Below are 25,408 nucleotides of genomic sequence, written 5' to 3'. Positions count from 1 at the left end.
CCCCTCCAACGCATTATTAAGGATCTACAACCTATCCTAAAGGATGACCCAACACTCTCACAAGTCTTGGGAGACAGGCCAGTCCTTGCCTACAGACAGCCCCGCAACCTGAAGCAAATACTCACCAACAACCACATACCACACAACAGAACCACTAACCCAGGAACTTATCCTTGCAACAAAGCCCGTTGCCAATTGTGCCCACATATCTATTCAGGGGACACCATCACAGGGCCTAATAACATCAGCCACACTATCAGAGGCTCGTTCACCTGCACATCCACCAATGTGATATATGCCATCATGTGCCAGCAATGCCCCTCTGCCATGTACATTGGTCAAACTGGACAGTCTCTACGTAAAAGAATAAATGGACACAAATCAGATGTCAAGAATTATAACATTCATAAACCAGTCGGAGAACACTTCAATCTCTCTGGTCACGCAATCACAGACATGAAGGTCGCTATCTTACAACAAAAAAACTTCAAATCCAGACTCCAGCGAGAAACTGCTGAATTGGAATTCATTTGCAAATTGGATACTATTAATTTAGGCTTAAATAGAGACTGGGAGTGGCTAAGTCATTATGCAAGGTAGCCTGTTTCCTCTTGTTTTTTCCTACCCCCCCCCCCCCAGATGTTCTGGTTTAACTTGGATTTAAACCTGGAGAGTGGTCAGTTTAGATGAGCTATTACCAGCAGGAGAGTGAGTTTGTGTGTGTATGGGGGTGGGGGGGATGTGAGAAAACCTTGATCTATGCAGGAAATAGCCCGACTTGATTATGTAAAGAGTTGTCACTTTGGATGGGCTAGCACCAGCAGGAGAGTGAATTTGTGTGGGGGGGTGGAGGGTGAGAAAACCTGGATTTGTGCTGGAAATGGCCCACCTGTTGATCACTTTAGATAAGCTATTACCAGCAGGACAGTGGGGTGGGAGGAGGTATTGTTTCATATTCTCTGTGTGTATATAAAGTCTGCTGCAGTTTCCACGGTAAACATCTGATGAAGTGAGCTGTAGCTCACGAAAGCTCATGCTCAAATAAATTGGTTAGTCTCTAAGGTGCCACAAGTACTCCTTTTCTTTTTGCATCCCTGTACTGATGATCAATCCATGAGAGACCCACCTGACCCTAATGCTGTCTAGGAGGATGCAAGTCTGGCTGCAGTTAGAACTGGTGCCTGGATAGATCTAGGCATTGTATATGCTGTGATACTCATAACTGTGTTGGTAACGTTAATAAAATGGATACAAGATAATAGACCTTCTTCTTATGATTGTCTGTTACTTGCTTATGGCTTCATGTGTTCCTATGAGCTCTAGAGCTAAAACAGGCAGAGAGAGCTCTGCTGAACTGTAAAAACAACAAGGAGTCCTTGTGGCCCCTTAGAGGCCCCTTAGTGGCTCAAATTAGTCTCTAATTTGTTAGTCTGTTGAACTGTAGCTGCCAGAGCCAAGCCCTCGATGGTGTAATAGAACAGCACTAAAGTTACCTTTAAATAAAAATAAAGGCTACCTACACCCCAATGGTGTAGGAAGACTGGTGATGATGATGGCTTGACACAGGGTCAGATTTTCTGAGGTGGGGAGAGCCCAGGTCAGTGTCTCACCAAATCCTGCTATAATGTGAAATTCACCCCGTGCACAGGGCCTGTATGAAGCCAAGACATCATTAAAAGCCTAAAAAAGTGGGACTGAAGCTGGTCCTCGCCCTAATGCTGGCTTCTCACACAGGAGCGAACCCTGTTCACTCTGATTCCAACTGCTGGGTGTGGGTATCCTGTTCTGTGGGTGGGGACAGGGCTAAAAGAACCAAAGCCAAAGGGGGAAGTATCAAATGAAGTGTTGGCCAGGGGTAAACAGCAAGGCATGGAGCTGGGAATGTGTGTTGTGCAAGGACTGGCCTCATCCAACATCTTCATTACTGAGCTGGGCAGTGGGAGAAAGCCACATGCTGACGAACTCTGCAGATGGCACTAGGCCAGGAGGAGCTGTGAGCACCAGGGAGAGGAACAGGAATCACAGAAAATAAGATTCAGCTTGGAAACATGCAAAGCCACCCGAGAAAAAGCATCTTGGGGGGAGGAGAAAAACCTGCCAGGTAACCAGGCTGAAATGCCCTGGGAGCGAGTGTAAAGAACAAACACACGATGGCAGCAAAAGAGAAGCCTTCAGGGCAGGTAGCACATCACGGTGCAGGAATACAATTGCCTTCTCTATATGGCCTGGGCAGGCCATGCCAGGCGATGCCGACATCTGGCCCTGGGCAGGCCGTGCCAGGTGACGCTGCATCCCATGCAGCTCAGGACCAGAAAGATGGAGAAAACCCCTAAGTATTTACAAGAAGGGCAACCCACCTGCTAAGGAGACTGGTGGATTGGATGTGTGGGGGGGACGTGAGTCACAACAGCTGAGAGCAGGGTGGGGGCCCATGGCAGGGAGGAAGAGGAGTGAGGGGGGGGGGGAGGGATAGCTCAGTGGTTTGAGCATTGGCCTGCTAAACCCAGGGTTGTGAGTTCAATCCTTGAGGGGGCCATTTAGGGATTGGGGCAAAAATTGGGGATTGGTCCTGCTTTGAGCAGGGGGTTGGACTAGATGACCTCCTGAGGTCCCTTCCAACCCTGATATTCTATGATTCTATGATTCTATGAGTTAGAGCAGTGCATGGCTTATAACTAGGAGGAAGGCAATGAATGGAGAATACAGCCTGAATCTCTGGAAACTTTTCCCAAGTGCAAAATCTTTGCTGTGGGGTCATTTCCCAGAGGGAAGGGGAGGAAGGTCTGTTTCTTGGGACATTGAACACAAAGCTGGACAAGCCCTGAAGAATAGAATGCAGAGTACGACCCTGCAACAATCTCTGGGGAGGGGCTAGAGTCGATCTACAAGGTCTTTTCCCTCAGTCCCCACCTCTGTATGTTTGGCCAAGGAAGCAGAAACAAACTGGGTGGCAAAGTGGAATGCAAGGCGCTGCCCTACTCCCCACTGGGGCTGCTGCTGTGGGGCGCGGAATAGCGGTCAGGCTTTGGGAAGCTGTTTATCACCAGCCCTTTCCCTTCTCAGGCTGTAAAGTCTTGGGTCACCAGGTTGAAGACGTTGCTCTCCATGGACGACTGCCATTTGCCCCAGTTCCTCCGGATCTCAGCCTGCACCTGGAACAGCCCAGCAGAGAATCACCTTGGAACAGCGCTGGGAGAAGCTGGGCCTTCCCCACTTTGAGCTTCACTTCAACCCATAGGAAATGGAGGCCAGCACCCAGACCCCTCCCCCTAGGACTCATTCAGGTTTGGCAAAGGGCTTTGAGAGCCTCACCGGGAAGGGTCCACAGGAATGCAGGGTCTCATATCTACAGGCCAATGAAAGGTGGCTTTTTACATCATCAGTTCAACAGATTTAGCCTCCCAGTGTCAGAAACCCCCTCCCTCAGCACTCAGGGAGCCCCCTTTAACAGCTACAGATGGCACCAGCTGGCTGGGCTGGAGCCGAGGAGGGATGTGGTAATAAGGACACAATCCCTGTGCTAGACACCACACTGGGGAAGTTAATTAGAAAAGGAACCCTGAGCCAATACGGTGCGTGTGCACATCCTTGTGTGTATGTGTATACGTGTATGCACTGCATGTATCTGTGTGCACATGCATGTGTTCACAAGTGAATTTGTGTGCACACGTGCATGTGTTTGTGCATACATGTGTGCACACGTGTGCTGAAGGGAAATCACTCACCTCCCCATTCAGGAAGCAGTACAGCAGAGCCACCAGGAACCCCTGAAATACAACAGCAGGGGAAGAAGTTTCACAAAACAAACATGTTGCTGCATTTCTCCACCCTCCTGGAAAGCCCAAGGGCTAGACTCCTCCCATTTTATTTATGCTGTTACAAATACTCTGTGGATGTTTATCTAAAGAAGGTGGTTGCTGCTATTGGGGCCTAGCTATTCATAGGAGCCACATGGAGTTTATCTGGCTGGTTTGCAGCCCTCACAGCAATGATACATTCTGTTCCTTGGTAAGATAGGGACTGCGCCTGGGGATTCTGGGTAATTGCATCGGGAGAGGGAATCAGGGTAGTACTGAGCTGGTTACAATCACACCCTGGCTGTTAGTTTGACATGCTGCGAAAGGGTGACGCTCCGTTTGCGTTCATGGACAGTCAGACGTCTCCTTCGACTGTATTTCCCCCCCTTATTTTGTAGTTGTTCTCTTTTTTAAAATAAAAAAATAAGAGCCCATTTTCTGCCTCTGTCAGCCTGTGGCAACCCCCTCCGTGCCCTGTTTTGATGTGTGGGCAGGGCACAGGGTGCAAGGGCTGCACCTGGGTGGTACAGGGAGAGAGAATCTGGGCCCAGGTTCACAGCTGGGGCTTCTGTTATTACTCCTCTCTGCGCCAGCTGCTCCCTCACTCTCATACCTGATAGGAGCCAAGAACCAGTTCAAAATAGAGTCTTGCTTCAACGCCAATATGCTCCGGGAAGAGGGCGAACACCACGTAGTGAACCCCAAAGAGGGGGATGAGAAGCAGTGTGGATTTTGCCAGTCTCCTGGGAAGAATCAAAGTGACAGGTTCTGGTTATACAACAATCACTGGGTTCGCACTGTTAGTGAATTAAAAATGCTCTCCCCTCCCAGGAAATAGAGCTACTGGGAAAGTATTAAAACTGAATAGTGCATCTGGCCTTTCTACATCCGTTTAAATGACATCGCACTAGGTCTGTTGCAGAACAAGTGTCACTTGGGGAGGGATCAGGAAAAGTGACCCACTAGTTGGAGCCATGTTGGTCCCAGGATATTAGAGAGACAAGGTGGGGGAGGTGATATCTTTTATTCCACCAACTTCAGTTGGAAAGAGAGACAAGCTTTCAAGCCAAACAGAGCTCTTCTTCAGGTCTGGAAAAGACTCTCCGAGTGTCACAGTTAAATACAAGGTGGAACAGATTGTTTAGCATAAGTAGTTAACACATTTCAAGGGCCCATTCAAGGTGAAGTGGCCTGTTAACACACCTCCAGTCATAGGGGGAAAAGGAGAGAGAAAAAATGAAACGTTGAGGGGAGGTTGTGTTAGTGGGTTAGTGTTGTAATAAGCCATAAATCCAGTGTCTCTATTTAGTCCATGATTTTTAGTGTCTAGCACAGTTATGAATTTAAGCTCCCACACTTGTCTTTTGAAGGTTGTGCAGGTCTCCTTTGAGGATGAGGCCTGAGAGGTCAAACACAAAGTGATCGCTTTCTGTGAAGTGCTCACCCACATGTGAAAGGATGTTTTTGTCAATCATTTTCCTGTGTGAGTTTGTTTGAGAGCGTAGTGATTGTCTGATTTCACCACAGTGTTGTTGCTGGGACATTTAGTGCACTGGATGAGGTATACCACATGTGATGGGCATGTGTAGGACCCATGGATCTTGGAAGGTGTGTTTGGGGAAGGACTTTGATCATCGTCGTAGCCATGGGTGGCAGGTTTGTATAATTTCTGGTGATGCCCAAGCAGAGCCGTCCCATCCATAGGACGGATTGGGGCACTGCTCCGGGCCCTGCGCTTTGGGCGGCCCCGCGCTTCAGGGGGACAGAGAGTCCAGGGTGGCCTGGGGTGCTAGCGGGGGGCCTGGTGCTGGCAGCAGCAAGCAATCCGGCCACACCATGCCCCGCCTCTTCCCACCCCACACCCACTCCATCTCATCCTCCAAGCCCCAGCCCCTGAGCAATGCTGGGAGCCGGCAGGGTGGAGCGGAGTGGGCTGGGGCTGGGTCACTCGCTGCTGCCAGTGCCAGGCCCCCCGCTAACCCCCCAGGCCGCCCTGGACCCCATATCCCCGTGAAGAACAGGGCACCACTGTTAGAATATAGATATTCAGGCCTGTTGGTAAAGGCCTGTACTCGAAGAATTTAGGTCTATTCTTATCACTTGGCTAGTTATAGAGGTATAAAAGAAAGAATCAAAATCACTGTCTGCCAGTGTAAGGGCCTTCTCTCACTGTGACAGTCTGAGGCCCTGTGCTTAGGCTAAGGCCTTTGGCTAAGCTGCAGAGGCAGCCATAAGCTGGGAAGTGAAGGACCACCTCCTCACATTCCAAACTAGTCACACTGAAATAAGGTGCTATTGGGCTGTTAGGAATACACTCCTGTCCTGATAATGCCTATCGCCTCCAGAGAAAGGGAAGTGCCTAGAAAGTGTAAAAGGAAACTTAATTTGATAGCATCCTGTCTGGCAAGAACTCACTTATCAATAGCTGGGATGTGAAAACCTCACTTCTGTACTGTTTTGTCATTATAGTTCCCACTTTGCTATTGTTTGTCTGTATAATCTCTGTCTGGTTCTGTGATTGTTCCTGTCTGCTGTATAATTAATTTTGCTGGGTGTAAACTAATTAAGGTGTTGGGATATAATTGGTTACATAATCATGTTACAATATGTTAGGATTGGTTAGTTAAATTTCAGGAAAATGATTGGTTAAGGTATAGCAAAGCAGAATTCAAGTTTTACTATATAGTCTGCAGTCAATCAGGAAGTGAGGGGGTGGGTGTGGGGAGGGGAAATGGGAACAGGGAATGGGGGTGGGTAAATTGGAATCATGTTTTGCTAAAGGGGGAAATGGGAACAGGTAATGGGGCTGGGGAAATTGGAATCATGTTTGGCTAAGGGCAGGAATGGGAACAGGGACACAGGTGTAAGGCTCTGTGGTGTAAGAGCTGGGAAGGGGGACACTAAGGAAGGAAACTGGAATCATGCTTGCTGGAAGTTCACCCCAATAAACATCGAATTGTTTGCACCTTTGGACTTCGGGTATTGTTGCTCTCTGTTCATGCGAGAAGGACCAGGGAAGTAAGTGGGTGAAGGAATAAGCCCCCTAACAACCACCATGTTGCATGACAGACACTTAACAAAATTACCGGACTTAGTGATGGACATTGGTGTGGGGTGGGAGAGGGTATTATGTTATTCAGTCATTCAACCCATAAAATAGCACACAATTTTTCACACTGAAACCCCCCCCCCAGTAACCTGGCTAATAATAATAATAATAATAATAACAATAATAAATTCAATACATATAATTAATGAAAAATGTGTGTATATGAGATTATTATATGAGAAATGAAAATGAGCTTTGGGAAAAATTATAAATGGACTTCTTTATAAAGAAATTGTAAGTTTTCTTACAGGAAAAGCCACAAACTGTTTGGAATGGAAGAGTAGATTGAATTACTTGCCTCAGTGAAATTAAATGCCCAGAGAATTGCTTGGCCTGTGATGATGATGACCTACGATTGCTCACCTGTGGCTCCCCCTCCCGGTGCTGTGGAGGCATCTGGAAGCAGGCCCCCTGCCTCAAGTGCGGCTCCCATTGGCCAACAGGCTGGGACCCTCCCGATCAATGGGCTGGGGGGGGGAGGAGGAAGGCAGAGAAGGAGATTGTAGGGAGCAGGGGAGGTAGGGGGAGGGGAGCTGTTTCTGGAGGCACAAAGCGGGGACTCTCTGGAGAGGGGTGACAGAGGCACAGGGGTCGGTGGGGATTTTTCAGGAGGGCAGAGGGTTGTGTGGGGCTGGGGGGGAATGATGTACGGAGCCAGCTGCAGCCTGGATCTACTCTGCGGGGGGTGGGGGTGTTGCTATAGGCCCCCCAGAAAACCCCCTCTGTACCGTGTATTTTATGCCAGCCCTGGGATGCCCATCGCTGCTCCTTTCCCCCACCCCCAGCTCCATCTGTCTGTCCTCACAACTCCCCAGCTGTGTCTGTGTGTCTCTGTCTGACAGTGACAGACTCCTGCTGCCCTGGCTTGTGGGGTGGTGGGGGAGCTTCCCCGAAGGAGAGTGCCCCACGTTGCTGATCCATGCCACGGGGCCCCCAAAACACGGGGCCTGGGGCCCAAACATTGGTAGAGCTGGGCCCACCTTCATGAATGTTGATGGAGAATGGGCACCACGGGCCCATATATCTCGCGACCTATGGTTGTAGCAGTGGAGATATGGCCACAGGTTTTGCATCCATTGTTCTGGCTGGGTCTCGTGCTGCTTTGAGCTGGTGTGTCTTGGTCTGTGGGGAACACTAGCAGTGCTAGTGGCTGCCACCACCATGTTACCAGGCCCAGTAACTCATCATTGTTCTTTCATTTATATAACACCCTAAAGACACATGTTGCGGAACAGGCAAATCCAATGTGACAATATCCCTGCCCAGGAAAGCTTGCAATCTAATGGCCTAATTATGCCATGAGTGAAGTTGGCAGATCTAGGCCTTATATTAAAACACCTAACTTGCAGCCAATCAGATTTGTGAGGCGGGGTAGGAGGGCGGGGGTGGGGAAAGGAAGTGTGGGTTTTATGATAAAAGATTGCCACAGTCTTAGGGCATGACCCAATAAAGATTTTCAGATATGGGACCACCACCAGCTCATGCCATGCTGACTGTGGCAACCATTTTAAACAACATTGTCATAGTCATCAAATAACATTGGTCTACAGTTGGAAATTTAAGGGATGGCTTCTTGGTGTTGCCTCAGTGTAACTTTACAATTGGTGTAAGGACACATTTTATACTAATTTTGATCATCAACATACCCTTGACAGAATTTAATCACATTTCTCTTTTTTCTTTCAGATGCCACATTGGTAGTGTGAAAGCTGCTTGGTGATTGGCTAATATTAAGTGTACACAGTAGCAAAAAGTATTAAATTATTATTGGCTATTACTAGTGCTTCAAAACGTGTCAGAAAGATACAAGCTTGTTGGAGAGCCAGGTCCATCAACAGGGACATCCCATTCCTCTAGCAAGTGTGTGCGTTGTCAGGAAGACACAGGTGCAGCATTGATTAAGTCAGCAGAACCACAAAGAGAGCATCTTGGATTTGGCTATCAAACTTTAGCAGAAAATAGCAGCTGTTTCCATAAGCTGAATGCACTTCCCCAATCCACAGATGTATGTAGATTAGATGATGGTGGTATTGAAGTGACATTGAACAAGAACAATAGACATTGGCAGAAAACCTGCTACATCAAGTTTAACAGGACCAAACCACGAGGACTGAGTTAAAAAACAACAAAAGAACTGAGAAAGCTGTGAATCACCCTGACGAACAGCAGAAGAAATATGCATGTTCAAATGACCAACACAAAGGACCTCCAGAAAAAGAAGCGTGCTTCGTTTGTCAAATAAACATACCATCAGAAGACCACCATGAAGCTTATACCTTTGGCACGGGTAGTCTGCAAGTATGTACTTCAGCTGCAAAACCAGCGCTTGCGTGCAAAACTATGTGCAGGGGACTTAGAGCCCCAAGAGGCAAAGTTCTGTGCAAAATGTTTGATGTCTCTCTATAATAAAGTCGGGAGAAGAAAACTGAGCAAAGCAACACAGCGAAGATGTCATAGAGCTTTGCCTTTGCTGAACTGACAACACACATTGAAGAGGCAAGACTGAATGAAGATGTGTCTCCAGTGTTTAAACAATTAGACCTCCCTAGGTGCTATAAAGCTAGACTAGAACACTGGCTGGGTGCATTCCCAGCGCTAAACCAAAATCCCACATCTCATCACATTTTCCAGATCTCCAAGCACACAAAGGATGTGATGCACTCCTTGCCTTCAACTAGGATTATTGGACATGCCCAACAAAAAGCATCTGACGAAGATTGTGCCAAAGAAGCACTTCACCTGTCCCAAACAACAACAAACATTCAAAGGGACATGTTTGAAATGAAAAACACCGTTTACTGGATCATTTGATCCAGGATGCCAGGGAAAGTCTGTGCCTGGTCACTCCTGGCTGCGATGTTCATGATATTGGATGGTCCAAACATTAAAATTCAGTCCAAACAAGTTTCCATTCGTCCAGCTCCCCCTACTTCAGCACAGCTGGTGCAGTGCAACAACAGCATCAGTTGCCATGAAGGAACAGAAAGTTTGTACCACAACAAAGCTCAAGAAACACCTTTCCCAATCGACACTGGTTTGACACTTCATGCACAGACACAAAAAATAAGTGAGCTAGTAGATACCTTTTTAAACTTGGATTGCCCATCTCCTAGGACAGAGCACTGGCTATCTCTACCAGCATGGCAAACCGTGCATGCCAGCACTTTGAAGAAGAGAATGTAGTCAGTCCTCTAAAGCTTTTGGTGATCTGTTCACTACTGCGGCAATGACAATTAGATGACAATCCCAGATAGATAGATGACAATCCGAGCTCCACCACAGCAATCGACTCCTTCCATGGAACTGGGATATCACTTTTTCATCATCCCAGTGCTCAGCTGCAGAGAGCTGTCTGGGGAATTCCCAAACCAGACTGTGAGACTGCAGCATCAGTGAAGAATCTTGAATCTCTCACACTTGTCCCTCTATTGATTGTGAAGAAAACCAGCCCCCCGACCCCTGCTGCAAATGGTGAAGTCAAGACTGACTGCCAACAGATTCTTCTTTGCCCCCTTCCAGCTGACTCCAAGTCTGTGGCAATGATCCGTCTTGCCATGGATGTGATAAGGAATGCTATATACCACCTAACCCACACCACGTGCCAGTGTTCACTGTGGATCAGCCCCTTTTCACCATAACCAAAAAGATACTAAGCCTGGTCTGCTGGGTATAGAGAGGACAATTTTGTTATTAGGCTGAGTTGTCTTCACCTGGAAATGGCAAGTCTAAAGCTGACTGGAGACTGGCTAGAAGACAGCAGATGCACACAAGTCCTTGTTCAGGCCCCAGTGGCCTCTCTGGGAATGGTCAACTTCTTCTTGAAAATTGTCTCATGTCACACGTTACCAGGTGTGCCCACCAAGTAGCTACCAGCAATCTGTACTTGTTGCTCCAGAATGCATGCACACAGTACACAAGGTCTTGGGGAAGAGGAGTCCCCCTGGGAAATGATAAATGGTGTGACAAGTGAAAACGAGAAAACCCAGAGTTCTGCTTCTGGCATACCACACTTCATCTGGAGCTTCTGGTATTGACCTATGTGCACTCAATCCAACAGGCCAACTATGCTCTATAGACTGAATGCTGGGAAAGCTCTCACCTTGGGTCTTTGCATTAGATCGTACCAATTATGCTCGTTGGGCGCCTGTTCACCTCCGAGATAGGGACCCTTCACATATCCTGACACAGCTAAGAAGGAGCCTGTCAGGTTCCCAAGACACAGCATGTTTTCTCTGCAATCGTACTTGACCAGGCTCATGAGCAAATAATGCCACAATCAAAGAGGTTGATGGAGCTGTTGGTCTAACACAAAGTCCAGAAGCCCTTTGGTGCTGGACAATAGCAGGACCAGAGGTGGCCAGGTTGAGAGGAGAATTTGAAGCCACAGCGGAGAAAGGAGCCCCCTGAAAAAGTCTAACACAAAGCAGCATGAGAAGGTGAAAGGTGCCTCGGTTTCTCTTGCATGACATGTGAAAGCACTTGTTGAGGTCACAGAGGACATGGGCAACCCTTTCTCAGAAGAGAGTGTAGACTTAGTTAAACTGGCCAGCAGAGATATTGCAGACCCTGTTGTGATTGTGTTATGGAGGTTGGAAAATCAGGCCGCAGCGGAACACCATGTTTGTAACAGAGATCGCAAGACAAAACAAAGCCGTCATCAGAGGCTAGCAAGTGAAACAAACTGCCCTTGTTCGGCAGCCCCCAGCAAGGGAGACCTCAAGACCAAATTGCAGTTTTCCTCCTTGACAAATGACTGCTCCCCTTTTCTGACCTGTACATACCTTGCCAAACACATGATGGTCACCGGGATATTTCTCAGTGTGAGAATCAGGCATGCTCCCTTTCATTGTCTTAGATGGGCAAACTACACATTGGCAAGCAGTCTGACCTGATGGCTATTCTGGAAGGGCTAAGTTCAGCAGCAAGGTATGCCTCCGGCAGTAGATGCCATAGTTTTTGATGGGGCAGCTCTTGTGAAGATGTTGAAGCCCATTGCTAGCAACACATTTGATGACGATGCTATGAACATTTTTATTCCCTACTTCAAGACACAACTGCAGTGTTGCAGGAGGGTGGGATGTTTGCATTCCACATAGTCTCAAGGTCCAGATCAGAAGCAAGATCAGAAGGGAGTCAAGAGGAGCACCAAGCCTTGCATCCCTCTACCACTAAAACTGGCAAGAGTTTCTGCGCATTGATGAAAATAAAAATGAATCTGCTGCTTCCTTGCATAGTCTATTACACAGTTAGCAGTAGAAGGTAAAGAGCTAATCGCCACGGATGGTCAAGATGGGGATTTGATAGCTGCTTTCAACTACCTGAGAGGTGGTTCCAGAGAGGATGGTTCTAGACTATTCTCAGTGGTAGAAGAGGACAGGACAAGGAGTAATGGTCTCAAGTTGCAGTGGGGGAGGTTTAGGTTGGATATTAGGGAAAACTTTTTCACTAAGAGGGTGGTGAAACACTGGAATGCGTTACCTAGGGAGGTGGTAGAATCTCCTTCCTTAGAAGTTTTTAAGGTCAGGCTTGACAAAGCCCTGGCTGGGATGATTTAATTGGGGATTGGTCCTGCTTTGAGCAGGGGGTTGGACTAGATGACCTCCTGAGGTCCCTTCCAACCCTGATATTCTATGATTCTATGTACACCGCAGCCCTGCCTGTGACAAGACCAGCCTTTCCCCAGGCAACCACGAGGGAGCAAAAAGCAGAATGCTGCTCCTGTATTCAGTCAAAGAGGTACTCCAGTTCTCATATGCACAGTTGACACCGATGGCATAGTCCTTGCTGTCACATATGTGCAAAGACCTCAGATCCCTGCACTGTGGATTGGACTTGTACCTGCCCATGAGACAGCTTCTTCACTCGGCCTAAGCAAGTCAAAGGCATTCCCAGTGTTTCATGATGATACCGGTTGTGACACAGCATCTGCTTTTGCTGGAAGAGGAAAGAAATCTCCATAGGAACCCTGGCAGGCATCTGTCCCCTGCTTTCATGGGTTTGTCAGCTGCACCACAATCCACAGCGGACGGAACGATGTCTCTGCTGCAGTGCCCTGTGGTGCCTCTGCATGACAGGACAAGTGGCACAAACGCTGCTGAGACAAGGGCAGAGCTATGGAATCCCTCCACTGACCAAACCTGCTCTGGTTCAGCACAGTGAGCGAGCTGCATACCAAGCAGGATGCTGCTGGGGTCAGACTCCTGAACTCCCCTCCCCAAGGAATGGAGATGGCCTGGGGGCACTGAGGGATGGAGCCCACTGTGGACAACCCTCCCAGAAGCACATGATTATTGTCATGAACTCCTAAAATGGGGCTGCAAAATGGGGTGCCAGGCAAGGTGCAAGCATGGCAAGGCAGCACTGAGCTGGCTGCCCTGTGCCCTTGTGGTGGGGAGTGCGATGTTTGAACATACGGAAGACTGTGAAAGAGACTTTCTTGTTTCTTATTTTGTTTTAGGCTGCCTGTTTACGTACACTGCCTTTTCAACCTTTGAGACACAGCAATATCCTGATATTCCGAGATCAATAGAGAATATTGTTATTGGCAAGGAGAAATGTAACTTTCAGTTTGTGAACAGAAACTCGTAAATGTTCTGTGTTATTTTTCTATATGATTAATATTTTAGTAAATATTCCCTGGTGATGTGCTACAGGGCATGTACTAAAATATCAAGAACTAATAATCTCAAGCCGTTGCAATTCATTGCTTTCTTTTTCAGGATACCTAAGACAATAGGAGTATAAATGTCCAAAAATAAAACCCCACTGGAATGGTTTAATTCAATAAACGATCACTATCAGAAAAAAACAGCAGTAGGGAAAAAAATGAATTCTGAATTTAAAATGGCTGCCACAGCCAACATGGCATGGCATGAGTTGGTGATGACTTGCTATCTGGGAGGGATAGCTCAGTGGTTTGAGCTTTGGCCTGCTAAACCCAGGCTTGTGAGCTCAATCCTTGAGGGTGCTATTTAGGGATATGAGGCAAAAATTGGGGATTGATCCTGCTTTGAGCAGGGGTTGGACTGGATGACCTCCTGAGGTCTCTTCCAACCCTGATATTCTATGATCTTTATTAGGTCATGCGCTAAGGTTATGGCAAATTTCACGCTTTTATCAAAAACACACAATTCTTTTACAAATCTGATTGGCTTTTGGGCCCCAATTCAGAAAGGCACTTAAGCCCATGCCCATACCTGGGGTTGTTAGTAAATGGGAAAAGGTTCAAACAAAAGTTTCAAGGATGATTCTAGGTCTGGAAAAGACTGAAGCACCCAGTCTGTTTCATTTACCCAAGAGAAGCTTAAGAGGTGACTTGATGATGGTCTATAGTGAGTTTCTGAAAGTCAAAAGTCCTTGAATCTAGGAGACAAAGGCAGAGCAAGCTCCAGGGGCTGGAAGCTGAAGCTAGACAATTCCAGACTGGACATATGGTGCAATTTTCTTAACAGGAGGATAATTAAACATTGGAACAACTTACCCACCCCCTCTCCCTAAGCTTCAGCGCCCAAGCTCCAGCCCCAGCCACAACTTCAAAGCACGTCTCTAAAGCTGTTTTCAGAGTGCTAGTATGAGCCCCACTAGCCCAAGTCTGTTGACCCGGATCAGGAGGCTTACTCCAAAACTCTGTGTAAATGGACCCATACGGACAGTAGGGTCTGAGGCTGAAGGAAGGGCGATAGTAACTGCCATCAGGGTGTGCACTTGCTTAACTCAGCTCATGGTGGTTCTGCATTTTCTAAATGGGTTTGACACCATTTATGTCAAGGGATGAGGAGGGTCAAATGGGTTCCCAAAGGAGGTGTTTTAAGGAGACACTTGGAGAAAGACAGTGAGGGGAAAATGTACCGTATCAATATTCTAACTACAGCTTCTTGACACAGCTCCAGCAGAGAGCTCGAGCATGACACCTGGCATGGACATAAGCTATTTGCAGTCCTCCATGGGGCCTTTCTTTGTTTGGGTTTGATTTAGCAAAATTATAGCTTACAACTGCTGGGAAATTCTGTATTGAATACAGTGTAGAAAATGTTACAGCTACAGGTGCCACTTGGGGCCTACAACTCTCTCATGTGAGCAGTCTCATTTCACGTTTTACTTGCATGAGTAAAGGATGCAGGATTGGGCCCTTTCAGGCTGATTAGGCCTCAACTGGAGTTTTGTGTCTAGTTCTGGGCACCACATTTCAGGAAGGATGTGGACAAATTGGAGAGAGTCCAGAGAAGGTGACTAAAATGATTAAAGGTCTAGAAAACATGACCTTTGCAGGAAGATTGAAAAAATTGGTTTTGTTTATTCTGGAAAAGAGAAGGTGGAGAGGGGACATGATAACCATTTTCAAGTACATAAAAGGTTGTTACAAGGAGGAGGAAGAAGAATTGTTCTTCTTAACCTCTGAGGATAGGACAAGAAGGAATGGGCTTAAATTGCAGAAAGGGAGGTTTAGGTTCGACATTAGGAAAACCTTCCTGACTGTCAGGGTGGTTAAGCACTTGAATAAATTGCCAAGGGAGGTTGTGGAATCTCCATCATTGGAGATTTTTAAGAGCAGGTTAGACAAACACCTGTCAGGGATGGTCTAGATAATCCTTAGTCCTGCCATGAGTGCAGGGGACTGGACTAGTTGACCTCTCGAGGTCACTTCCAGTCTTATGAGTCTATGAGAGTTGGTGATTTAAGTATCTAATCTTCATGTGGCATTAGGGCAGGTTTTTTAAGACCTTGTGGCCCAAAGTTTCCAGGCAGCACTGGGGATCTATGGGGGTCCTGACAAAGCACCTGGTTTTATGAGCTGATGACAGACCCCATCACAAAGCCTCCCTCTTTGGATAGCACCTACTGTGGTTACTCTCACTTGGCATTTTCTATTCTGGTCCTGAATCCATGACAGTAAATGATTGGGGACAGATATATAAATTGGTGCCTCTCCACTGTAGTCAATACTGATACAAACTAGGGATCTGGCTCTACTCTGCAAGCTTTGGAAAGCTCTGATATGGGGTTGGGGTATCATACAATCACACCCCATATGACACCCCAACCCCATATCAATCACACCCTGTATAGCACCCAAGCATAACAGCCACTGGCCTGGTGAAATGTGAATCCTTGGGAAGGACCCTGGCTGGCCAAGCCAGGCCTAAGCGCTATGCAGGAGAAGGGATCAAATTTCCTGGGACCAGACCATTGACATGGTCACTGAGTCAAGTGGTTTATCCGGCCTGGGAAAGGGGCCCAGACTACTGGAGCAGAGAGTGTTAACGCTTTGCTTACATATACTGCTGCTTGTAGTTTTTGCCAACGTCAGGGGATCGAATCTTCTGCACTAACATTCGGATCACATTCAGGAATATGAGGAAGTTCATCTTGCAAAAGGAAGAGAAGGTTTGTCTCAGCCTCGAAATAGAACTGACCACCCGACAACATTCCCAAAACCCGCAGGCTGGACTCCTCCATCTCCCTGCAGGTATCCCAGCCTCCCAGGCAGGCTGCCCATCCCTTCTCACGGCACTCGCCTGGCAACCCGCGCGTTTACAAAGCGAAACACCCTGCGGCATACTCACGAAGATGGCAATGAGAATGGGGGCCTTGATCACCCACCAGTACAGACTGGCATAGTCATCCCAACACCTAGGAGAGAGCAGGGAAAGCACAGAAGCATTACCAACTCATTGTGCTTTTGCTCCCTGCGGCAGGGGTTCCCGCGAACAGCTCCAGCCTCCATGTGATTTTGGAGCTAATATTGACACTCACGCTGTTCTGGATGCCTCGGGGTGCTGCTAACGAGCTACAGAGCCTTTCAGCTGTCAGTCACCAGCCCGAATCCAGTCCAGCTCAGTAATGGTTAGCAGCCGTTCCCAGCTAATGGCTGTTTGGTGGCCCCTGTATGAGTCTGACAACTCTCAGCCTTATCCATCATGCTGCAAAGTCGCCGCCATGTTTTGCACAAGTCTGTAAGCTCTTCAGGGCAGGGACTGTCTGTGTCTGTGTGTGCACATGTGCCCGCATGTAGTGCCTGCACAATGAGATCTGTGTTGGGTCCTACAGTGAGACCTCCTGCAGTGGGAGCCACAATTGCCTTGCACGCTATCCATTTGTGAGTTGGTGGTGGAGTAATTGTCACACACACGGGAGGGGAGGGGGGAGTTCAAAACTCAGACAGAACAAAACACACAAGTGAATCTTTTTTAAAAACCTCACTATTTTTTAGCCAATTTCATGATTTGGCGGAGGTGGGAGGAGGAAGAGAGGGCTCCACTCATGATGACACTGTCAACACTTGGGAAAGTCCCTCCAAGCCCGACCCAGGACAACTAGGAATGTTAGAGAGGCAAGTAAAATGAAACACGGCGAGATGAGCTGTCACAAAGTGGTAGAAAGGGAGGGGCGGGGTCTGAAATGAGTGGGGGAAGGGTCAGGGAGGTAGGCATGGCCACCACTGGCAATGGGCTGAGGAGTGGGCATGACCATCTAGCTAAACTGCCGGGAGAGTCACGTCATTTTCACGTTGCCAATTTTTTCACCATAAAACCAAAGGTTCAGGTGTGAAAAGGCAGCCCAGCCCCCTGGGAAAGTAACATGGGGCCAGTCCATTAGCAGTACTGCTTAGGGCTTGTCTACACAGGGAATCTGACAGGCACTGCTGTAGCGGAATAGCTATTAGTCCATCTCAAGCGCCCTTTTTCTCAAAAGTCATTAGTGGATCCCCACAATCACCCCGCGAGGTAGACCAGCGTTATCCCTGCTGTACAGGCCAGGGTCTTCTTTTCAGGGAAGCCCCTTGACACTGCGCTGGTACTTTAATTCATTCTCGCATGGCCAGCACGGCATAAAGGGGCTGAGATTACATGAAAAACCAGCCCAGCAAGTTTAAATGAGTGCCCATGTTCTAACTACAAAGCTTTGCAACGCTTCGAGGCTGGGACGCTGTCCCTAGTATGTCTGTGTGTACAGTGCGCATCATGATGGGGCCTGATCCTGACTGGGGCCTGTGGGCACCACCAGAACAGAAAATAGAGACTAATAAAGCATTGTCCCTCTCTCCTCCCTTCCTTCATTCTGCTGGTCAGTTTGGGCAGCCCCCAGGATCCATGGTCGCGCTGGGGTGGCAGGAGCCCAGGGTGAAATGCTGGCCCCATTGAAGTCTGTTAACAAAGCCCTCATTGGCTTCAGTGGTCTACAATGCACCTAGCAGCAAGCGTCCCAGCCCGGGCCCACAGGTTCACATTAGTGCTCTAAAAACAGTTGTCTAGATGCTGTGGCTCAGGTTCCAAAGCCTTGGAGGTGCGGGGAGGTGTCGGAGCCCAAGCTCTAGCCTGAGCTATGTCCAAGCAATGCCTACATTAGAGCACTTGGACTAGCCCCAGATCTTGGATCTAGGCTGGGAGGTTGCCCAGCGAGACCAGGATCTCATGCACAGGACTTAGAAGCCTTGGCATGGTCTCTGAAATGCTGGATCAGGCTGCGGGGGGGGTCTTGGGAGACATTCCTCTTGACAACGGAAATCAGTTTTTAGCTGTCAGAGCAGGAAACCCCCTTGGATTAGCTGTTGGAGCAGCGCACCCCCACCCCTGGGGTGTGTAATGGCTGCTCTCTAGACCTGGAGGCTCCATGTCGCTCATCTGGCTCCAGTCATGCCCCACGGGACCTGAGCTCATTTGGGACGCACAGGTTTCAATGATGCCCCTAGATAAAGGGGCTGGGCGCTGGGCGGTTCTTACCCATGGTTGTCGTATTGTAGCCGGGCGAAGATCCACAAGCTCACAATGAGCAGAGGTACGCCTGCAAGGAAAGAGGCCAGTTGTTCTCCCACAGGTGGCGGAGTCCTACCATGACTGAGCAGGGAGCTGCCATGCCACACGCCCCCCAACCCAGCACGGATAACAGATCCTGACAAATCCACAGCATTTCCATCTCCATTGGGAGAGAGGCTCTCCCGCCCCCCTCTGCCCACCGCAGACCTGGTGTCAGGGAACTTGTTGCTCAGGGAATGCTTCCCACGCTGCTCAAAGCTTGAGCCTCTTGGTGTGGAGGCATGGGACATGGTGGGGCATGCGTGGGCAGGATGACGTGGAGGTACACTCTTCCTGCTGATGGCTGTGCCGACCGCTGGGGAGCTGGCAGAAGAGGTTCACGATGCCAGGCAGCCACCACCCAATCAAAAAAGGCAGCGATACATGAAAGGACTCAGACATGACAGCATGGTCCAGTGGTTGGAGCAAGAAGCTGGGACTTAGGAGCGGAGGGGTTGTCCCACTGACTTGTCCTGTGACTCATTGCTGAACCATTCTGTGCTTGTCCTTCCACCTGATCCAGTATGAGGCACCTAACCCTGGCCCTGCACACAGCTCCTGGCTCTGATCCCAGCAGCTGCATCTTCTCCTGTTAGCAGTTGCATGCTCCTCTGTCCATGATGCTGAACATGGGATTCATCTACCTATCCCCATACGCTCGCCTGCCCCATCCATCCCCACACACACCCATCCATCTACTCTGATCTTCTTTTGTGAAGCATGTTGAGATCTTCAGATGGTTGGTGGCTGAAAAATCTGCAGTATTTTCATCTGTCCTGACCCCCGCTGTGACCCTGCCCTATACACAGGCCCTTGATGTACTACATCCCCTCCAGCAGCACCTGGGTCCTTTGTTGTGCTGGGTCAGGAGTGGGGCTTGAAGGTTTTAGAACAAAAGGTTTTTTTCATTGAAAAAACAGCCTTTTACCAAATTCTTTGTGATAGATTGTCACCATTAGCAATGCTGTCTGGTTTGCATGACAATTTTAGTGACTTCTTTGTCTACGCTTTTTTCAAAATCATCATGGACATTTTTCATTTATCAATTCTTTAACAAGCGAAATATTTCAATAACAATTTCTATCAAAATGTCAATACAAAAATGTCATGAAAAACAAAAAGTGGGCCCATTTTAGACTCCCTGCAGCAAAACCAACTTCAGCATTTCAAATATTTTTGAGAAACTGTTTCCCCCCGCCATTTTCCCCCACCAGCTCCAGCCAGTGGGTTTGGCCCACACCTAGCCCACCCTGTGAAAAAACAGTCAACCTAAAGAAAGGTGGGCTGTCTCCAGAAGAGAACTCATACATTATGGTAGCATCCAGGGGTCCCAGTTGCTAGACGGTTTACAAATATCTTTGCTCCAAAGATCCAGGGAGAAACCCTGGCTCGATGGAAACCAATGACATAACACCAGTTGTTCTATTTAGATAATTACATGCCCCCCTAATTAACAGAGTTTTTATACATACACCTCACAAGTCCCCTATGAGGCAAGGCTATTATCCTTATACACAGGTGGGGAACTAAGACCCAAAGAGACCACACAATGCAGAGACACAGCAAGGAGTTGAACCTAGCTCTCTGGAGTCTCAGACTAGCCCCCTAGTCACTGGCCCATCCCTTGCTCTGCTTCCTTCAGTGGAACCAGTCTAACAAGGCATGTGACAAAGATTCAGTGGCGGGAGCCACCTTTGGTAGAGAAGCAGGCAAACAACAGATTTTTTTTGGCTCATGGGAAATTAAAAAAAAAAGTCAGGGAAAAAATTTCAGGCTGAACCAAAAATGACTCAAATTCACAAGACATTTTGGCATTGCCAAATCTGCATTTTTTTCTCTCCCCTGAATAAAAGTTTTGTACAAAAAAGTTTCAGCTCTGCTTTGGTGTACAATTGTCAGCTAATGGGCTGCTCTGGGAAGATTCCTAGAACCTTTGGTCCTTCTTTAATGGTCCTCGCTATGGACATCCCGGGTTTAGTGCATTTCATGAGCATTCGCTTTACTCACCCCAGCCGATGAGGGTGTACCACCAGAAATACCTCTTGTCAGAGGTGAAGGTGAACAGCAGCAGTGTTTGCAGGTACATCCCCTCCACGAGGAGCCAGTAGAAGTTGGCCAGCACTGAGTACTGGAAGAAGGCAATGGCCGCTTTGCAGTTCACCTAGCGAGGGAGAGAGGAAAAGGTTCACATGGGCTCTTCTCTGCACCTGTTCACCAGCAGGTTGATGTGGGAGCACCATGCCAGCTCTGGCCCTGGAAGGAGCCAACCCCATCTGCTGAGCACCCTCTTACCGTTGACATGGTGCAGTGATTGATGGACTCATCCGCGAAGAGCACGGAGTCTTTGATGAACACGGCAGCTCCCCGCATTATGAAGGAGGTGAAGAAGTGGATGTGGATGGAATTCCTGGTGCAGTGAAGCTTCCTACAGAAAGAAGAGGATCCCAGTGATTTGGGGCAGGCTCTGCATTCTTTGTGGCAAACAGGTGGCAGGCTTGCCACGGCCTTCAACCCTAAGGGCCCAATTCAGCACAGCCCACAGGAGCTTGTGAAGCTGCCCCAGGGATGAATTTGACATGAAATGTGATTGAGATGGATACAACACCGAGGGCCATTACTTCATAGAGTTTAAGGCCAGAGGGGACCATTAGATCATCCAGTGCGACCCCCTGCATAGCACAGGCCGTTACATTTCACTTTGTTCCCCATGTTCTGAGCTCAATGACATTAGCTAGACTAAAGCATTTCAGTCCTCACAACAGTGAGCAGTTGTGCAGCACCAGCAGAGACCTGGGAATGGACTAGGTGAGATATATCTGATGATCCCTGCAGTCAATCCATGCCCCAGGCTCCAGAGGAAGGTACCCTTTCCCCTCTCTCCCCGAATATCCCTCCATTCTGCTCTGGGGAAAATTCCTCCTGACCTCAGATCTAGCAGCTCAGTTTGCCCCTGATCATGTGAGCACGACCCAGCTAGGCATCTAGGCAAAGGATTTTCTGAACCATCTCAGAGTACTGGCCCACCCCGTCTGGTGTCCTGTCGCCAGCTGTGGCCAATCCCCAATTCTCCAGAGGAAGGCCAAAAGAACCCAAACGTATCTGGCCCATTGTGCATGGGATGGGGAGGGAGGAATCCTTCCTGATCCCTACAGGTGCCCAGCTGAAGCCTGCAGACCTTGTCTAAGCAAGTGCATCTCTACTGACTGCAAAAGTTGTCGCCCCACTTACCGCAGGGTGGAATTGGATCCAGTGAGAGCAAAGGAGATGGTTGTTATTGCTGAGCCCGGGGCACAGTGAACAATCTCTGTTCCACTCCCTGAGGCGAATTAGACCCAATCAGCTCCTCCGTGCACACAACAGAGCTCTGTGCCATGCTCTTCCCAGGCTGAGCAGTGCTGGGCTACAACCAGGCTCAAGTGGCTGGTGGCGGAGTACCCAGCCAATACAGTGGAACCAAGTGATGGTCCATAGGAATGTCACCATTGGAGCATCGACTGCATGCCGGCCCCTGGTTCTTGGCACCATGATGCTGCCTGGGGCTGTTTCGCGTGATACTCCATCTTGGTCCTGTGCTCTGATGGCCATACCCTATCTCCACTCACTTCCCCTGCAGCCCTGCTCTTGGTGTCCTGTGCATGTGGAGCGCATAGTTTGGGGATGGCGGGGGACAGAGCACAAGTGCGTTTTCTGAGGACAAGAGCTTTAGTAGGGTTCCAAGAGCACTGGACGGTCAGAGATAGGGAGAACTCCCACCGCTCTGTCAGCGAGGACGGAGCACCTAGAAGCTTGGGAAGGGATGTAAACCTTCCTTCTCCAGAGCACTGTCCAGCCTCTGACTGAAGGGACGTCAGAGCTGGGTCGTAGGCGGCCAGCCTAGTAGCTAGAGCCAGAGCCAGACTTCAGGAATTGGAGTAGTGGTCAATCTGAGGTTAGGAACCAGTGGCCAGTCTCAGGAGCCAAGGCCAAGTCAGGAGTCGAGAGTCGGGGCCGGGAGATAAGGCTGAGGTCACAGTCAGAAGGAGACAGGAGACAAAGCTGGGTCAGAAAGCAGGCGGCAGAGCCAGGAGGGAAAAGGCAAGGTCAGGAACTAGAAGCAGGATCTGTACCAGCAGCTAGTTGGGGAACCACCTATTTGCACAGACAAATTTCCTGTAGCCACCCCAGGCTTAAGTAGTATGTATGGGCCAGTCAGGAATGGCCTGTCAGTTAGGCCCACCATGGGTGGCATGTCCTAGGGTGTGGGCCACTAAGGCTCATGACCTGCCAAGTGCTTCCACTACCACAGCTGTTGATGCTAGCATGGAAGTGGTTGTTCCCTGGAGAATCTGCAGACCCAGGTTCTAGACCTGCTGCTCCTTACATCATGGCCGCCCTGGGGAATTGCTGGACTTTTGTGAAATGCTTCTATGACATGTACATGTTGAGCCAGTTCCCAGGACTGCTCCTCAGGACTGTACCCATCCCAGTCCACAAGATACCATGATTTACCCCACTTCATCTTGGAGCGCTGAATGACCCAGGCTAGGTATTCCTTATGGCCCAGGGAGAGGGGGGATGTGTTTGGCTGGGAAGCAGGTTTTTGTTGAATGGTTTCAAAAGGGAGATATGGAAAACAGGGTGTATTTTGAGCAGACTCAGCAAGCGGAGTTTAACAGTGATGGAGTAAATTAGTTGGCAAATCTGAAACAGTCTGAGATATCAGTGATCTCCTTTATGAAATGGTCGGTGTGAAGATGTTTGGTGGATAATCAAATCTCCTGGCCTACCTTGAGTTCTGTGTCTGCCTGTCTCTGGTGATCTTCCTATCACTTGTAGGCTTCCTTTGCCTCTGCCAGGTATTCCTTGAGTTCTTCCTGGAGATGGTGGATTTGCTGAACCATATCACAGGCTGCTGAGGTGTGGGAGGCAGTTGGGAGTATGGGATGAAATCCCTAACTGGTGAAAAAGGGGCTTTGACTTGTGGAAACATGGTCAGTATTGTTATATGCGAACTTGGCATACGGGAAGATAGTGGATTGAAACAACACTCCAGCACTTGGTTTACTCTGTTTGGCTGGGTGTGGTACACAGATGACATGCAGATACGGATGTTTAATAGTTGGAGAATCTCACACCAAAACCTGGAGATGAACTGGGAACCTCTGTCAGATGTTATGTGGTCAGGGATGAAAGACATGTGCAAACAAAAGTTGAGCTGTGGCTCTGGGCAGTTGGGTGCAAGGGATGAAATGTCAACAGGTCTACTACCATGAGCATAGTGATATATCCATTCAATTCAGGGAGTTCTTTGATAAAGTCCATGGTGGTTGTTCTCTAGGGTTGAAAAGGGGTTTCTAGGAGCATAAGGGTGCTGAAAGGTTTTATGCACAGAACTTTGGCATGAACATGTATATTGCAGGAGTTGACATTGGTCCAAATATTCATCTACTTCCTGGGCCAGCAAAAGAGGCGAGAGGTTAGACATAAGGTTTTAGAGAGACTGGAATGGCACACTGGGGGCATCATGGCATATCTGGAACACTTCTAACCAGGGGCACCTTTACAGGATGTAGATGCAGCAGCTAACATATCTTATTCCATCTATCATGGTATGCAGTCTCTTGGTATTACTTCCGGGTTGCTCTGGGGATGCTGCAACCTTCTGAGCCAGCAGGTCACTTTCAGAAGCCAGCCAGATCAGAGTAAGGAGATGCTGTTGCATTGCAGCACTGAGGAAGTTACGGGGTTTCAGGAGGAGGGACTTTTCCCCAGATAGGGGTTTCTTCCTCCTTGCAGTACTCCCCCTTGCGCAATAGGACACCCACTTTGCCATTCTTGGTTTCTAATTGATACATGGTGGTGAAATCAAAATGGGAAAAGAATAGTGCCCAACAGAGCTGTCTTTGGTTCAGGGCTTTGGTCTTGTATAAATATTCAAGGTTCTTGTGGTCTGTGTATACCTGTATTGGATACTGCCCCCCTCTCCCATCCCCCTCAAGGTAGTGGCACCACTCCTCAAACCTGAACCTGATTGTGAGTAGTTCTTTGTTGAGAATCTTGTATTTTTTTCCGGGAGGACAGCTTCATTATCTTAGAAAACTCATGGCGATTGGGGGAAGTCCCAGACGACTGGAAAAAGGCTAATGTAGTGCCCATCTTTAAAAAAGGGAAGAAGGAGGATCCTGGGAACTACAGGCCACTCAGCCTCACATTAGTCCCTGGAAAAATCATGGAGCAGGTCCTCAAGGAATCAATTCTGAAGCACTTAGAGGAGAGGAAAGTGATCAGGAACAGTCAGCATGGATTCACCAAGGGCAAGTCATGCCTGACTAATCTAATTGCCTTCTATGACGAGATAACTGGCTCTGTGGATGAGGGGAAAGCAGTGGACATGTTGTTCCTTGACTTTAGCAAAGCTTTTGACACTGTCTCCCACAGTATTCTTGCCAGTAAGTTAAAGAAGTATGGATCGGATGAATGGACGATAAGATGGATAGAAAGTTGGCTAGATTGTCGGGCTCAACGGGTAGTGATCAATGGCTCCATGTCTAGCTGGCAGCCGGTATCAAGTGGAGTGCCCCAAGGGTCGGTCCTCAGGCCGGTTTTGTTCAATAACTTCATTAATCATCTGGAGGATGGTGTGGATTGCACCCTCAGCAAGTTTTCAGAGGACACTAAACTGGGAGGAGAGGTAGGTACGCTGGAGGGTAGGCATAGGATACAGAGGGCCC

At 48.5% G+C, this 25,408-nt stretch overlaps 1 protein-coding gene across 1 annotated transcript in view; it reads right to left on the bottom strand.

Moving 5' to 3' along the window:
• Positions 1-968: 968 nt before the first annotated feature.
• The window catches only part of LOC125626854 (vasoactive intestinal polypeptide receptor 1-like), a 73,517-nt gene continuing 49,077 nt past the window's right edge, over positions 969-25,408 (bottom strand). The window contains exons 6-13 of the mRNA XM_075123548.1: positions 20,991-21,123; positions 20,706-20,859; positions 18,627-18,687; positions 16,470-16,536; positions 16,180-16,271; positions 4,411-4,540; positions 3,726-3,767; positions 969-3,152 (exon numbers count right to left, since the gene is read on the bottom strand). Coding sequence (XP_074979649.1) covers positions 3,060-3,152; positions 3,726-3,767; positions 4,411-4,540; positions 16,180-16,271; positions 16,470-16,536; positions 18,627-18,687; positions 20,706-20,859; positions 20,991-21,123 — 772 coding nt within the window. The 3' untranslated portion in view covers positions 969-3,059. The remainder of the gene's footprint in view (positions 3,153-3,725; positions 3,768-4,410; positions 4,541-16,179; positions 16,272-16,469; positions 16,537-18,626; positions 18,688-20,705; positions 20,860-20,990; positions 21,124-25,408) is intronic.

The sequence above is a fragment of the Caretta caretta genome, chromosome 27 (genome assembly GCF_965140235.1).
Source record: "Caretta caretta isolate rCarCar2 chromosome 27, rCarCar1.hap1, whole genome shotgun sequence".
NCBI classification, from domain to species: domain Eukaryota; kingdom Metazoa; phylum Chordata; order Testudines; family Cheloniidae; genus Caretta; species Caretta caretta.
The sequence above is the reverse complement of the archived record's forward strand: the minus strand, read 5'-3'. Positions and strand labels throughout refer to the sequence as shown.